Raw genomic sequence first — 15,611 nt, forward strand, 5'->3', positions numbered from 1 at the left:
CCCCAGGTTTTCAGAGAACTCCACCACTGGGAGCGGTGGGGCGGGAACCGCGCCTTCTGAGCTCGGCCTACCTTCCAAGGGCTAGCATCCCGGCCCCGCCCACTACTGGCCACGCCCCTTCCCCGCCCCTACCCCGGGCTAGCCCCTCCTCCTACCCGGGCCCGCCCTGCCGGCGTCCCAGGACCGAAAGTGAAGGCGCGCGCTCGGCCTCTCGGCGCTCGCTTGCTTGGGTCTGACCGGGCTGGCGACGGCCGGCAGCGGGACGCCGGGCAGCGGGACTCCGGCGGCTAGCTGGGTCCGGCGTGCGGGGCGGCATGGAGGGGCCGCCGGCCGCCGCGGGCGGGGAGGTCTCCTTGCACAACTTCAGCGCGAGGCTGTGGGAGCAGCTCGTCCACTTCCATGTCATGCGGCTGACGGACTCGCTGTTCCTGTGGGTGGGAGCCACGCCGCACCTGCGCAACCTCGCCGTGGCCATGTGCAACCGCTACGTGAGTGCAGGTCGGGGCCGGGGCGAGGGAGAGGACCGTGAGCGGCCAGAACGCAGTCCGGAGGTCCTGAAGGGGGCCGGGGCTGGGATGGGGGGAGAGGACGGGGGACGCGGCGAGGGAGGCCGAACCGGAGTCGGGGGTGGGAGGCCCAAGGGGGCGGGCTGGTGTGGGGGCGGGGGCTGGGACGGAGGGCAACCGAGGGTCCCGGCGCAATTGGGGTACCAGAGGGGGTTCCGGCCCCCGAGGTGCGCGGGCGTGGCCCTCAGGTCTCTCCTGGGCCCAGGGGGACTAGGGGCTCCCCGGAACTCTTACTGTGGTGTCTCAGAGAACCGGGGTCTGGTCCGGACCTACACCACCGGAGGAGAACGGGGTGCGGTAGGCCGGCGCGTGGACCCCCCCCCCCCCCCGGCGAGCCCCGCCTCTCCACCCTCCTCCTCTGCCTTTCAGGCGGGCTTCCCGCTGCTGGCTCTTCTAGCCGTTCTCTGTAGTTGTTCACGGGGGCTTCATCGCGGGACCTCTGCTCTCAGGTCACACACGCGCCCTGGGGTTACCCATCTCTTCGTTATCATGCCTTCCCTATATTGACCACACCGAATTTTCTGTTTCTAGTATAGACTCCTTTCCTGAATTTCGAACTCCTGTGTTGTCCTGAGAGTCTAATAGGCATCTCTCACCAGACTTATTTACGACCGAACTCCTAACCTCTTCCCTTAGACTTCTTTCACAGCTGGCCCATCTCTCTTGTGGAAACTCCATTCCAGCCTTGATTACTCTCTTCCACTCCCCACATGGGAGTGTCAGTAAGTCTGTAGGCGCTGCGGTCCATCAAAACTTGGGGGGAATCCAACCAGCCTGTGGGGCGACCCCTTCAGGTGGAGGCAGTTGGTAGGGTCAGTGAAAGAGTTGGCCCCAGGCAGAACAAAGGAGACAGAGGTTGTTGAATGCACCTCAAGGGAGCAGCGGGAAGCACAGCAAGGGAGAGACTGTCTGCCAGGATTTGGTGTTGGGGAACTGTAGTTAAGGGAGAAGGTGAGGAGGTATGGGAACGTATGAAATGTTTCTCCTTTCTTGGTACCTGTTTTGGGGTGTAAGTAACCCATTGGTTAGCTAGGGCTTAGGTGGGTCCCCTGATGAACTGTTTGTATTCAGCCAAAGGGTTGGAGGTCACTGTGGGCCCTTTTATGTGCTCAGGTTTCCATTGTTCAAATTGATTGTCTCAAAGGGGCCTCTGCACACCCATCACCTCCTTTCAGGCCTGCCACCCTGGGCCAACCTGCAGCATCTCCTTGGATCCCTGCTGGATTCCCCCTTTGCTGCCTGTGTTCATCTCTTAGTGCTGCTGTGCAAAGTGCTTGAACCAACTAAGATTTATTCTCTCACAGTTCAGAAGGCCAGAAGTCTGAAAGCAAGGAGTCAGCAGGTCTGGTCCTTCCGGAGGCTCTGAGGGAGAAATCTTCCCATGCCTCTCCCATCTTCTGGTGTTGCTGGCAGTCCTTGGCATTCCTTGGCTTGCAGCTTCATCACTCAAGTCTCAGCTAGTAATGTCACTGGCCTTCTTTTCTGTGTGTCTATTTCTCTGTGTCTTTTCTTGTAAAGACACCAGTCATAATAAATTAAGGGACCACCCTATTTCAGTGTGACTTCACTTTCAATTACAGCTTAATTACATCTGCAGAGACCCTGTTTCTAATAATAAAAAAAAGTTACATTCATAGGTGCTAGGAGTTAGGATGTGCATTTGTCTTTTTGGAGGACATGATGCAGCCTACAACACTGCCTTATGGCCAGTTCTCTACAGGGCAGCAGATAACAATCAGATATTGTCATTCCTCTGCTCCAGACCTTTCAAGAAATACCCTCAGAGCACAGTTCAGAGACTTTACAGTAACCCTGTAGGCTCTGTTACCTGGTAGATCTCCCCTGCTCCTGTCCTCCTCCCTGCCAATTCACAGGCTTCGAGGCTGCTTTTAGCAGTGTGTCCCCAGGTGTTGCTCCTTCTGTAATTTATTATCAGTATCCGTGGTGGTGGTGGTGGTGAGGTTTGTCTGTTTTATGAGTCTTTTTTTTTTTTAAGATTATTTATTTATTTATTTGACAGACAGAGATCACAAATGGGCAAAGAGGCAGGCAGAGAAGGAGAGAGGGAAGCAGGCTCCCCACTGAGATGTGGGGCTTGACCCCAGGACTCTGGGATCACGACCTGAGCCGAAGGCAGAGGCTTTAACCCACTGAGCCACCCAGGCACCTCTGTTTTATGAGTCTTTGTAACCTTAGCGTCTGACAAGTGGCTCATTAAATTGTTGAAGGAATGAATGAGGCCCCAGTCAGGGAACTCCAGGTTTGCTAGGGACAGCTACCAATAACCTGCAGCCTGGCAGGCAATGAGGACTGTAATCTCTAAGGGAACCTTGTGGTAGTAGAGGAGTGAGCCATCAGGCAGGACCTGGGCAAGGCTTCAGGAAGGAGACAGCCTCTGAATGGGACTTCTGGATGTCTTCACACAGTATCCCTCTTCTGCTTTTTCCCTTCTTGCTGTTCCTTTCCTGAGCAGGTTTTCTATTATTTTCTGGTAGGTACTGGCAGTTGGGCCTTCGGGCAGATGGTAGTTCCTTCTTTCATTGGAGGAGAGGTAAAGGGCCTGCAGGGGCGCACGGTTGTGGGTGGGGCTGTGTGTTTGGAGCTTGTGGTGCCCTGAAACTGCCTCACCTTCTTTATTTCCTAGACCTTTGACTGTAGTGTACACAGTGGGTAAGCCTGGGGGTAACATGGGGTCCAGGACTGCTCATTGGTAAGACCAAGCATTGCTTCCTTGAATCAGTTTCAAGATTCCTCCCTTGGGCTGCTTTGGTGCGCTTTGGCAGTCTGACCATTTGGTAGTCATAACTCTTGGTAGGGTATGTTTTTGCAGCTGGAAGCTCACACTCCACCCAGATCAGGTAGGAAAGGGAAAAGGGGCCACTTTCAGTTACGAGACCTGTCAGAAGTGCAGTCCTACTCATTGGCCACATTGTATACTTAACATTGTCTTCTAGCACCAGAGCAGCACTTTCCAGTTAGAGAGAAGTGTAGACCATAGCTTAAAGCAGGAGACACAAGAGTCCTGTGGAACAGGGCTTGGCAAACCTGTCTTAGGGCTGACCTGCCTTCTACTTTTGTAACCAAGTCTTGTTGGGACCTAGTTCTGCCCATCCATTCAGTAATGTCTGTCGCAGCTTTTGTAATTTGTTGGCCGAGTTGAACGGTTAAAACCGGACCTGGTAGTCCATAAAAACCAAGTGATATATCCTCTGGCCCTTCCTAGAAAAAGGTTTCTGGCCCATGCATGGAGGGTGGCATCAAAGGGTTTCTGATGTCTCCCCCTCCTTCCTTCCCCCTCAACCCTCACATGTAAGATAAGACCATATAGAATAAAACCACATTGCTCTGCTGCTCCTCTAGCTGGCTTGCCTTGTGTCACGTGGTCTCTTTGCAGCACTGACGGGCTTTTGAACAAGGATGATATATGGCCCTATGTGCTCAGATGATGTAGGACGTGTTGGTCGCACTTGGAGTGGACAGTGGTGCTCCAGCCACAGTAACGCTGTCTAAGCATTTGTGTGCCTGGGAAATCAGCTGGGCATAGTATGATTTTTGGAAATAATGAAGCACAAAGGGTTACAATATGTGGTTTTCAGTCTTGTTTTTGGTGGGAAATGATCACCTTAAGGTAGATTTTCTGTCTCTAAAAGTTTAACTGTAAATATTATTAGCATACAGCTGAATATTGAACTTGAAACTCGTAAACAGCAAATTCATTAATTGAGTTCATGTTTTGTTATTTTTTTCAGCAAAAAAGCTTGCAGTAAATGCTTTCATTCTTATCCTGTGTTTTTTGATCATCTCTTATAGACCGAACAAATTCTTTCTCCTTTTGAAGTGACTTTGAACCACTAGGAGACAAGGAGCAGTCTCTGATCTGTGCCCTGCTCACAGTATCTGGCACATAGTAGGTGTTTATTCAGTTTACTGGTCTCTTCCTGGACAGTGTTGGGGGAGGGGTTCCTACCCCAGAGCCTCTGGTGGCACAATCTTGTTCCTCTAAAAATCTTGCCTCCTGGCAGGGAGGAGTAAGATGGTGGAAGAATATGGGCTTGTCTTGTTCCTTGAATACAGCTAGTTATCACATCATTCTGAAGGCCCAAGAGATCAGTCTGAGGTCTGAGAGAGCAAGTACAAGAGAGACTTGTACAAGTCTACAAGTAGAAAAGCAATCACCTTTTGGAAGGTAGTAGGTGTGGAGAGTTGACTTGGGAAAATATAACTGTGGGTACAGAGGCAGGGAGGGAGCCTGCTTACGGAGGTTACCACAAAGTATTTAAGCAGCAGAGTTCAAAATCTGCACTTTTAGAATTTCACTACTGTGGGGTATGTCTCTGGCTAAAAGGTGCTCAGGTGGTGAAGCAGGGCAGAATGCCAGGAGTGACAGGGTGGTCTGAGAATTCCCTGGGTTGCAGGAGGAATGGGTGGTGCCAAGGTGCTGTGCTGTTTCCTGGCAGAGGAGTGGGGATGCTAGCTGAGAGCAGCAGGTCTTGGTTCTGGCTTCCTGCTGTTTTGCTGTAAACTGCAAAATAGTTTTGTGGTAAGACTGCTTTCCTGGGAAGGGTGACAGATGGCAAAAGCATGGGGGGACCCTCCCCGAGAGGAACAGTGTGGGTCCATGCTGTGGGAGAGTTTTGAAACTAAGTCCATGCTGTGGGAAAGTTTTGAAACTAAGTCATGTGCCTGAGATAAAAAAGCCTGGACACAGGCGGGGTGAATGCCGGGTTCTGATGGAAACTGGATACATGAGGGGTGATTGATTGCTCTTCCATGAGGGCTCAGTGAAGAGTGGGGGTGTGAACTTTCAGCTCCAGGGCTAGTGTGTGGGTCGCCACCATATTCATCCTGCCCTGAAGGAAAGCCTTCAGGGAGCAAAATGCACCACCTAGTGGAGGCTGGTCTGCTTACACTGCCTTGCTCTCTTGTGTCCAGGTGCCCCATTTCCACTAGGGCAAGCCACCTGAGAATCAGCCCAGCAAACCCCTACCCCCAGAAGACCAGCACAAACAACTGGCTGGTACCAAGTCTACTAATCAGACAGTACTGCAAAGCTTCAGCTCTAGGGGAAATAGGATCTAGCTTCCTTTTTCCTTTTATTCTTTATTTTTTTAAATTATTTATTTTCTTTTTTTCTGTTCTTTTTTTTATTATTTTTTAACTTACATGTATTTTAATATATTTATTTTTTTGTTTTGATTTTATTTATTTATTTTTAAATTTTTGAATCTAGATTCTTTTAACAAGCAGACCAAAACACACCCAAGATCTACTTTTCTTTTTGGGTATTTCTTCTTTGTTTTTTGTTCTTTTATTTATTTGTTTTTTCTGTCTTCTTTTCTTTTCTGGACAAAATGACAAGATGCAAAAATTCACCCCAGAAGAAAGAAAAAGAAGTAGAACTCACAACCAGGGATTTAATGAATGTAGATATAAGTAAGAAGATATCTGAGCTAGAATTTAAAACAGTGATCATAAAGATACTAGCTGGGCTTGAAAAATGCATAAAAGACACAAGAGAATCCCTTATTGCAGAGATAAAAGAACTAAAACCTAGTCAGGCCAAAATTAAAAATGGTAAAACAAAGATGCAATCCTAAGCGGAAGCCATAAAAACGAGGATGGACAAAGTAGAGGAGCAAATTTAGTGATATAGAAGATCAAATTATGGAAACTAATGAAACTGAAAAGAAGAGGGAAATTAAAGTAATGGATCATGAAGGTAGACTTAGGGAAGTCAGTGACTTATTAAAACTTAATAATGTTTGTATCATGGGAGTCCCAGAAGATGGAGAGAAAAAGAGATAGAAGGTTTATTCGAACAAATTATAGCTAAAATTCCCTAAAATGGGGAAGAACACAGACTTCAAAATCTGAGAAGCACAGAGATCGCCCATTAAATTCAGCAAAAGTCAGCCCATCAACAAGGCATATCATAGACAAACTCACAAAATACAAGACAAGGAAAGAATCCTGAAAGCAGCAAGGGGAAGAAAAGTCCTTAACTTAAAAAGGAAAACATCAGATTCGCAGCATATCTGTCCACAGAAACTTGGCAGGCCATAAGAGAGTGGTAGGAGATCTTCACTGTGCTGGATGGGGAAAAATGTGCAGCCAAGAATTCTTTATCTGTCAAAGCTGTCATTCAGAATAGGATACAGAGTTTCGCATACAAACAAAAACTAAGGAAGTTCGTGACCACTTAACCAGCCCTGTAAGAATTTTAAAGGGGACTCTTTAAGTGGAGAAAAAAAGACCAAAAGCAACAAAGACTAGAAAGGACCAGAGAACGTTACCAGAAACACCAGCTCTACAGGTAACACAGTGGCACTAAATTCATATCTTTCAATAATCACTCTGAATGTAAATGGACTAGATGCTCCAATCAAGACATAGAGTATGAAAGTGGATTTAAAAAACAAAAAACAAAAAACAGTGAGATCCATCTGTCTGTTGCCTACAAGACACTCGTTTTAAACCTAAAGATACCTGCAGATTGAAAGTCAGGGGATGGAGAACCATCTTGCATGCTAATGGACGTCAAAAGAAAGCCGTGGTAGCCATACTTATATTAGAAAAACGAGATTTTAGAACAAAGACTATAACAAGAGATAAAAAATGCATTGTGTCATAATTAAGGGTCTATTCATCAAGAAGATCTGACAGTTGTAAATATTTATGCCCCCAACTTGGGAGTGCCAAATATACAAATCAGTTAATAATAAACATAAATTCATTGGTAATAATATAATAGAAGTAGACTTTAACACCCTATTCACAGCAGTGGACAGATCATCTAAGCAGAAAATCAACAAGGAGACAGTGGTTTTGAGTCACACACTGGACGAGATGGACTTAAAGTATATATCCAGAACATTTCATCTTAATGCAGCAGAATAGACATTTTTTTTTTTTGAGTGCCCATGGAACAGGCTCCAGAATAGATCACATATGGGGTCATAAATCAACCCTCAGGAAGTACAAAAAGATCATATCTTCAGACCACAAAACTCCATGAAACTTGAAGTCGGCTACAAGAAAAAATTTGGAAAGATCCCAAATACATGGAGTCTAAAGAGCATCCTACTAAAGAATGAATGGGTTGACAAGGAAATTAAAGATGAAATAAAAAAAAAATACATGAAAGCAAATTAAAATCAAAACATGACAGTCCAGAACCTTTGAGATGTAGCAAAGGCAGACCTGAAAGGGGAGTATATTGCAATACGGGGCTACCTCAAGAAAAGTCTTAAGTACACAACTTAACCTTACACCTGAAGTACCTAGAAAAGGAACAGCAAACAAAGCCTAAAGCCGGCAAAAGAAGGGAAATAATAAAGATTAGAGCAGAAATAAATGATATAGAAACAAATCCCCCAGTAGAACAGATTAATAAAACTAAGAGCTGGTTCTTTGAAGGAATTAATAAAATGATAAACTCCTAGCTGGATTTATCAAAAAAGAGAAGAAGGGACCCAAAGAGATAAGTTCACAAACGAAAGAGGAGAGATCACAACCAACACTATGGAAATACAAATGGTTATGAGAAAATACTACGAAAAATTATATGCCAATGAATTGGGCCATCTGAAAGAAATGGACTGTTTCCTAGAAACTTACAGACTATCACAACTGAAACAGAAAGAAAATTTGAACAGACCCATAATCAGCAAAGAAATTGAATCAATAATAAAAAAATCTCCCAGCAAAAAAAAGTCCTGGGCCAAGTGGCTTCCCAGGGGAATTTTACTAAATATTTAAAGAAGAGTAATACCTGTTCTTCAGATTGTTCCAAAAAAAAATAGAAATGGAAGGGAAACTTCCAAACTCATTCTACAAAGCCGGCATTACCCTGATTCCAAAACCAGACAAACCCTACGAAAGAGAATTACAGGCCAATATCCTTGATGAACACGGATGCAAAAATTCTCAACAAAATACTAGCAAATTGAATTTAGCAGTACATTAGAAGAATTACTCACCATGATCAAGTGGGATTTATTCTTGGGCTATAGGGGTGGTTCAGTATTTGCAGATCAATCAATGTGATACACCACATTAATAAAAGAAAGGATGAGAACCTGTCAAAGGACAAGATTCTGTCAGTAGATGCAGAAGAAGCATTTGACAAAATACAGCATCTGTTCTTGATAAAAACCCTCAACAAAGTAGGGGTACATGGAACATACCTTCTTATAAAGGTCATATGCAAAGGACCCACAGCTAATATCCTCAGAGGGGAAAAATTGAGAGCCTTTCTCTATGGTCAGCACAAGACAAGGATGGCTGCTCACACCATTACTATTTAACATAGTACTGGAAGTCTTAGCCTCAGCAATCAGACAACAAAAAGAAATTAAAGGCATCCATACCGGCAAAGAAGAAGTCAAACTTTGCCTATTTGCAGACGACATGATACTCTATGTAGAAAATGTGAAAGACTCCACCAAAAAATCGGTAGAACTGATACATGAATTCAGCAAAGTTGCAGGATATAAAATGACTCTGAAGAAATCTGTTGAATTTCTAAACACCAATGATGAAGCAGCAGCAATAGAATTCAGGGAATCGATCCCATTTGCAATTGCACCAAAACCAATAAGATACCTATGAACAAACCTAACTAAGGAGGTAAAAGATCTGTACTCTAGAAACTAGAACACTTAACGAAAGAAATTGGAGGCACAAATAAATGGAAAAGTGTTCCGTGCTCATGGAGTAGAAGAACAAACATTATTAAAATATCTATACTACCCAAAGGTTCTACACAGTAATGCAGTCCCTATCAAAATACCACCAGCATTTTTCACAGTTAGAATAAACATTCCTAAAATTTGTATGGAACCACAAAAGACCTCAAACAGCCAAAGCAATACTGAAAAAGAAAAATAAACTGGAGACATCACAATTCCAGACTTCAAGCTCTATTTCAAAGCTTTAATCATCAAGACAGTATGGTATTGGGACAAAAACAGTCCAATAGATTAATGTAACAGAATAGAGAACCCAGAAATGGACCCACGACTATATGGTCAACTAATCTTCTACAAAGCAAGAAAGAATATCCAGTGGAAAAAAAGACAGTCTCTTTAACAAATGGTATAGGGAAAACTGGACAGCAGCACACAGAAGAGTAAAAGCAGACCACTTTCTCATACCATATACAAAATAAATTCAAAATGGATGAAAGACCTAAATGCGAGATAGGAACCCATCAACATCCTAGAGGAGAACACAGGCAGCAACCTCTTTGACCTTGGCCATAGCAACTTCTTACCAGAAACGTTGCTGGAGGCAGGTGAAACAAAAGCAGAAAAAAACTTTTTGGACTTCATCAAGATACAAAGCTTCTGCACTGCAAAAGAAACAACCAAAACTAAAAGGAGTCTATGGAATGGATATTTGCAAATGATATTTGCAAATGATATATCTGATAAAGAGTATCCAAAATCTATAAGGAATTTATCAAACTCAACACCCCAAAAAACAAGTAATCCAGTTAAGAAATGGGCAAAATACACGGATAGACATTTTTCCAAAGAAGATGTCCAGATGGCTAAGAGACACTTGAAAAGATGCTCAAGGTCAGTTATCATCAGGGAAATACAAATCAAAACCATGATGAGATACCACCTCACACCTATCAGAATGGCTAAAATTAAGAAGACAAGAAGCAACAGGTGTTGGCGAGAATGTGTAGAAAGGGGAACCCTCTTACACTACTGGTGGTACAGACTGGTACAGCTACTGTAGAGAACAATATGGAGGTTCTCAAAAAGTCAAAAATCAAGCTACCCTATAGTCCAGCAATTGCACTAGTAGAGGTACTACTAGCAACATAGATTTGAAGGGGTATATGCCCCCCCCCGATGTTTATTGCAGCATTATCAACAATAGCAAACTGTGGAGAACCCAAATGTCCATCAGTGGGTGAGTGGATGTACTCATCCACTCATCCACAAAGAAGATATGGTACATGCAATGGAATATTACTCAGCCATCAAAAATAATGAAATCTTGCATTTGCAATGACCTGGGTGGAACTAGAGGGTGTCATGCTGAGTGAAATAAGTCTGTCAGAGAAAGGCAAATATCATATGATATCATGCATAGGTGGAATTTATGAAAGAAAACAGATGAACATACATTATGGAAGGGGGAAAAGGGAGAAAGGAAACAAACCATAAAGGACTCTTAATGGCAGAGAAAAAACAGGGTTGCTAGAGGGAGGTCAGTGCAGGATGGGCTAAATGGGTGAAGGGCATTAAGGAAGGCACGTGTTGTGGTGAGCACTGGGTGTTGTACGTAAATGATGAATCACTAAATTCTGCTGAAACCAGTACTGCTCTGAATGTGAACCAAAATTTAAATTAAAAAGATAATTTAAAAAAGAGTGAAAGGCAAAAAAATTTTTTTTGACTATTCTGAGTGCTGAGTGCTCTGTACTTGACTCTACTAAGTGCTGTTTCTTTTAGAAGGTTTGTATGTTATAAAAGTAATTTTGACCATACTGTAGGCTAGTGAGTTTTTTCTTTGAAGCTAGGAATTTTAATGGTAAGGAAGATTACTTCCATAGTAATTGGAGGTCAGATTTCTTCTATATTTCAGGAGGGCCACATTTATTTTTTTAGTTTTACTACTTATCTGAAATGAGGATTGGTCAAACATATTCTGTTCCTATTTTCTTTATTTGGACAGCTCTGACTGGTGCCCTTCTGCAAATTCATAGGGCCCTTGTTCACCTGGCAGGGCCCAGACCCCTTCAGGGGAATGGAGCTGTGTGTTCTCTTACAGGTTCAGACGAGGAGATAGGCATCCTGCCCTCTGGGCTGATGGCTAACTTGGGGGTAAGAGGGACCCAGAGGCACTTGGCCCCCAGACTCTGTGATTAGCCTTCTTCCTGCCGTGCCCTTAATGATCTTGTTTACTTATCTCTTGGTTGTAATGTGGCCATTCAGCATGCTTTAGAGTTTCCAACACTAAAGTAAGCCTTTTATGTAAAATACGTCTCAGAACTTGCTGTCAGCACTGTGATGCTAGCTTTCGTGACTGCTGTTCGTCTGTCCCTGCTGTCTGACTCATGCAGTAGAGGGTCAGCCTACCTGACTGTCCACACAGATGCCAGTGCTTCCTTCACTTGGGAAATGTGTCCCAGAACCTGCCACTACCACCCTCAGGAAGAATCTGCAGCCGCAGAAGCTTGGCTGATGGGAAAGCAGCGTTGTGTTGTTTGTTTTCCTTTTAGGATTCCATCCCTGTGTCTACCTCCCTCCTCGGAGACACTTCTGACACCACCTCCACTGGCCTTGCGCAGCGCTTAGGTACGTACTGGTGGTGGGGGCTGCAGCAGCGGGATGGGGAGCTCGCTGTTCCATGGAACCATGAGGCCCGGCCCTTCAGAAGAAAAGCATCCTCACACGGAAAGAGCAGTACAAGCTTTGATGTTGGGTCTTCTTTAAGGAGGGCTTGTTGGTGCCCGTGTCTCTGACCACTGCGTTGGCCAGCATGTTCCCGAGGGGCTCCCACGTCCTGCCTTGGCTGTAGTCCAGGCCGGTGGGTGACAAGGTGGCTTAGTTCTCTCCTGTAAGCGCATTACGTCCTCACAGGAGGAGAGGGAGAGGGATGCCTGCAGTAACCCTCAGGCAGGGGCTCGGGGTCGCCTCCTGGTGATGCAGTCGAGCCTGTGGAGCGGGGTGCCAGCACGGCGCAGGGGGTGCTGGCCTTCACTCTTTGGGTGGTCGTGCAGAGCTGGCGAGAGGGGAGACGGGCCTGGCCTGAGTGCGGCTGAGAGGGTGATAAGAGAGGGAGGTTGAAGGCTCCATCCTCTCTCACGCCTCGGACACATGCTTCCTGAGAATAGCTGAGTGGTTCAGGTGAGGACGGATGGGTCCTGCTCCTGCCAGTGTGCAGGGCGTCCGGGGACATGGGACAGCGGGGCAGCATCTGTCTTCTCCTCCATCTTTGTGTGCGCCAATGCTCCTCACAGGTGCCCAGGACGTGCCGGGCGCTGGAGGTGGAGGCAGAGGAGGATTTTTTAATCCCCCTGGTGTTGGGGAGTGGGTAGTTGAGTGGTGCTGGCCATTCTGTCAACCTGACCCCTGCTCGGTGGGCGTTTCTATGCCAGTCACTCCAGGCAGCCCCTGTGTGACCAGTGTGACCAGTGTAGCCGCACAGTGGAGGGGGACAGGGGCAGGGTGGCCCAGGTGAGGGTGGGTCATTCTAGACCTGCCGCTCAGAGTTGCCTGCCTGCGGAGGGTGCAGACGTTGTGGGCAGCTGTAGTGTTATAGGAGCACCCGCTGTCCTGTTTCTTTAGGCTGGAGTCAGAGGAACCTGGCTGGTAACTAGTGTGCGCTAGTCAGCCAATGAACAAGTTACTTAGGTAATCTTATTAGGAAGTCATTGCAAATTTACAGAAAATCTGCAGCAAAGGTACAGGGAATTCCTGCTTAGCCTTCCCCCAGATTCCCAGGTGTTATCATTCCCTATGTTGATGTTGTTATCTGTTTTCGGGGCCACGTGAAAGAAAGTTGAAGATGAGATGCCACTTTGCTCCTTCGCATCCACCAGTGTTGAAGGGCTAACATACTGTGCCACACCCTACCTGGTCAAGGGGAGGCACAGGGTGCTCGTGTTTATAGACCTGGGAAACTGGGGGCATTGCCGTAGGGCGGGAGACAGATTCTGCTAGAGAAGGCTGGTGGGAGCTTGTTTGCTGTGCCACAAATAAATTGTTTATGCCAATAAAGTAAGATGGGCTCATGGGTGTCCTAAAATGGAAGCCTACTAGCACTTTGTATGCACAAAACTAGTTTGTATTTTTTTGTTTTGTTCTTTGTATTTTTTGGGTTTTTTGTTTGTTTTGTGCAAATGATTTTTTTAATTAATATTTTTCTTGTGTGGCTTACATCTATTGATTATAATCTGTATAAATTGAAACAGAACCTAGACAAAAAAATATGTCCTCACTAACTTATTAAACTCAGCTTTTAATGAAGGGTTGTCTCTTGCCTGTATCAGCAAAACCTGGCAGCCCTTAGCTATTCCCCAGCAAGGACGAGCACATGGAAAAGGCTGGAAAAGTCAGTGGTGTGATGTGGCTGCTGGCAGTGCCAAAGGGACTGGGGATGGATGGGTGCTGGGATCATGAAGGAGCCGTCCAGCGCCTCCCCGTCCTGTGCTGGTCCTCTCGAGCTTAGGTCAGGACCCTGCAGTTGAAAATGCATCACTTGTCTAGAGGGGTAAGGGGAAGAGAGGTGTCCTGAAACAGTATCTTACATGGGGGCTGATAGGAAGTAGGAAAAGAGACCAAGTGGGTTCAGAGTAACCCCAGAAGCACTGGAGGGCTTTGGTGTACATGGGGCGCCCTTACTCAGTGCAACCTGGAGGTCAGAGCTGGGTCTGCTGGGTGGACGGTACAGGCAGGCCTGGTTTTGCTCCCTGAAGATTCTGTCTTAGCAAGTAGAGTGATTGGAATCAGAGTGGCCTCTCCCTGGGACAAGGAATTGCCTGCCACTGGATGACAGTAGACTGAGCAGGCTGTGACTTGGCTGTGCCAGTCGCCCCTCTCCAAACCTCATATGACAGTGCTGGCATGGTCATCTAATGTCTGTTGGGGGGTGGGCGTTCGCACTGGCCCTGTGTGTGTGGGGAGTCCGAGGGGGGAGGCCCCAGCACTGGCGTGGTCAGTATTGAACTGGTTTCAGGCTTCCTGCCCAACATGTGTTATGATTCTGGACATGTGATTGGGCTTGATTTTTGTAGTGGAGCAGTGCACTTCAACTATTATTGGTTCCGTAGAGAGGGGCTAACACACGTCTCCAACATCAAATTGAAAATCATATGTTTGTGTGTGCACACGCATAGACATGTGTGTGTGCTATCTAGATATGAATGTACAGACATGTAGGATTATCTCTGGGAAAGGAGTGGAGTTAGTAGAGAGGGTGGTACTGAAGGAGAACTTAAATATTTTATTTTAATTACTTTTATCTCTATTTTAAAAAAGTAAAAACAAAACCAAACAAAAAACAAAGCAAGCCAACTTCTTAGGTAGAACAGCTGTATTCCAGTATTCCTCAGGTCTCCTGAGGGCTTGTGCATCTCTGGCTCTGCCCGCTCCCTCTCTAGCTCAGCTGGTCTCGAGTGGGGCCCGGGAATCCACATCTCTGACAAGTTCCAGATGCTGTAGCTGACTGGGGCCACACTTGCAGAACCAGTGGACAGTGGGAGGGGGTCTGCGTGACTGTGGTCTGCGTTTGCAGCCACTGCCGGTGAGGAGCATTAAACACCAGAACCTTCTTCTCCCCTTGTGACCCCATTCTCTTTCCCCAGGCATGGTTCCACTGTCAGGGACGTGTGATGCACACACAACCACCAGGCATTTCAGTCACTTTTGTGCCGATGTGTTTTGTCTTTTTAGCCAGGAAGACCAAGAAACAGGTGTTTGTCAGCTATAACCTTCAAAACACAGACAGTAACTTCGCATTACTGGTAGAAAACAGGATCAAGGAAGAAATGGAGGCTTTTCCGGAAAAGTTCTAGCAGAGTGGCAGAAGTGAGGATTTGTAACTTATGTACAATATACATTGAAATAAAGGGATTGAATTTCACTGTTTGTCATTAGGTTAATGTGTTTACATTTTGTTTTTAAATCTTAATCTAACTTTCCTTCTTCCGCTCACCAGAGTGTGGGCCAGAAAGCTGCAATCCATCAGCCTGGGGAAGGAGAAGAGCAAAATGGCAGGCAAGTGTGTGTGTGTGTGTGTGTGTGTGTGTCCGCTCAGCAATAGGGAACAGGGGTTAAAATGGGATTTTGTTGGGACTGCAGAGGGCTAATCTATAGTGTAGGAAAGAGGTAAATTAGTCATGATCCTGCTGTGTACACTCCCGATTAGAGGTAAGGTACTAAGTCTTTATAAAATACGTGTCAGATTATCTTCTTCCCGTCCCTTTCCCGCCGAGCCCTTCCCTGGCGCGGCTGTTCACCACTGTTCCTGCTGTGTTCTCCCTTGGGCCTGGGTTCAAGCCCCGCTCCACACTGCTCACTG

The 15,611-nt window shown here is 46.0% G+C and overlaps 1 protein-coding gene across 2 annotated transcripts in view; it reads left to right on the plus strand.

The window, feature by feature from the left end:
- The first annotated feature begins 163 nt into the window (after positions 1 to 163).
- PSMG4 (proteasome assembly chaperone 4) overlaps positions 164 to 15,611 on the plus strand; it is a 36,445-nt gene continuing 20,997 nt past the window's right edge. Inside the window, exons 1-3 of one of the 2 annotated variants that reach the window (XM_032340985.1) lie at positions 170 to 488; positions 11,809 to 11,884; positions 14,984 to 15,181. In XM_032340985.1, the coding sequence (XP_032196876.1) occupies positions 315 to 488; positions 11,809 to 11,884; positions 14,984 to 15,105 (372 nt within the window). In that variant the 5' untranslated portion in view covers positions 170 to 314 and the 3' untranslated portion in view covers positions 15,106 to 15,181. Of the gene's footprint in view, positions 489 to 11,808; positions 11,885 to 14,983; positions 15,182 to 15,611 lie in introns of those variants that run through there. The other variant, XM_032340986.1, reaches the window with a different exon arrangement.

This window comes from Mustela erminea, chromosome 4 (genome assembly GCF_009829155.1).
Source record: "Mustela erminea isolate mMusErm1 chromosome 4, mMusErm1.Pri, whole genome shotgun sequence".
Lineage (NCBI taxonomy): Eukaryota > Metazoa > Chordata > Mammalia > Carnivora > Mustelidae > Mustela > Mustela erminea.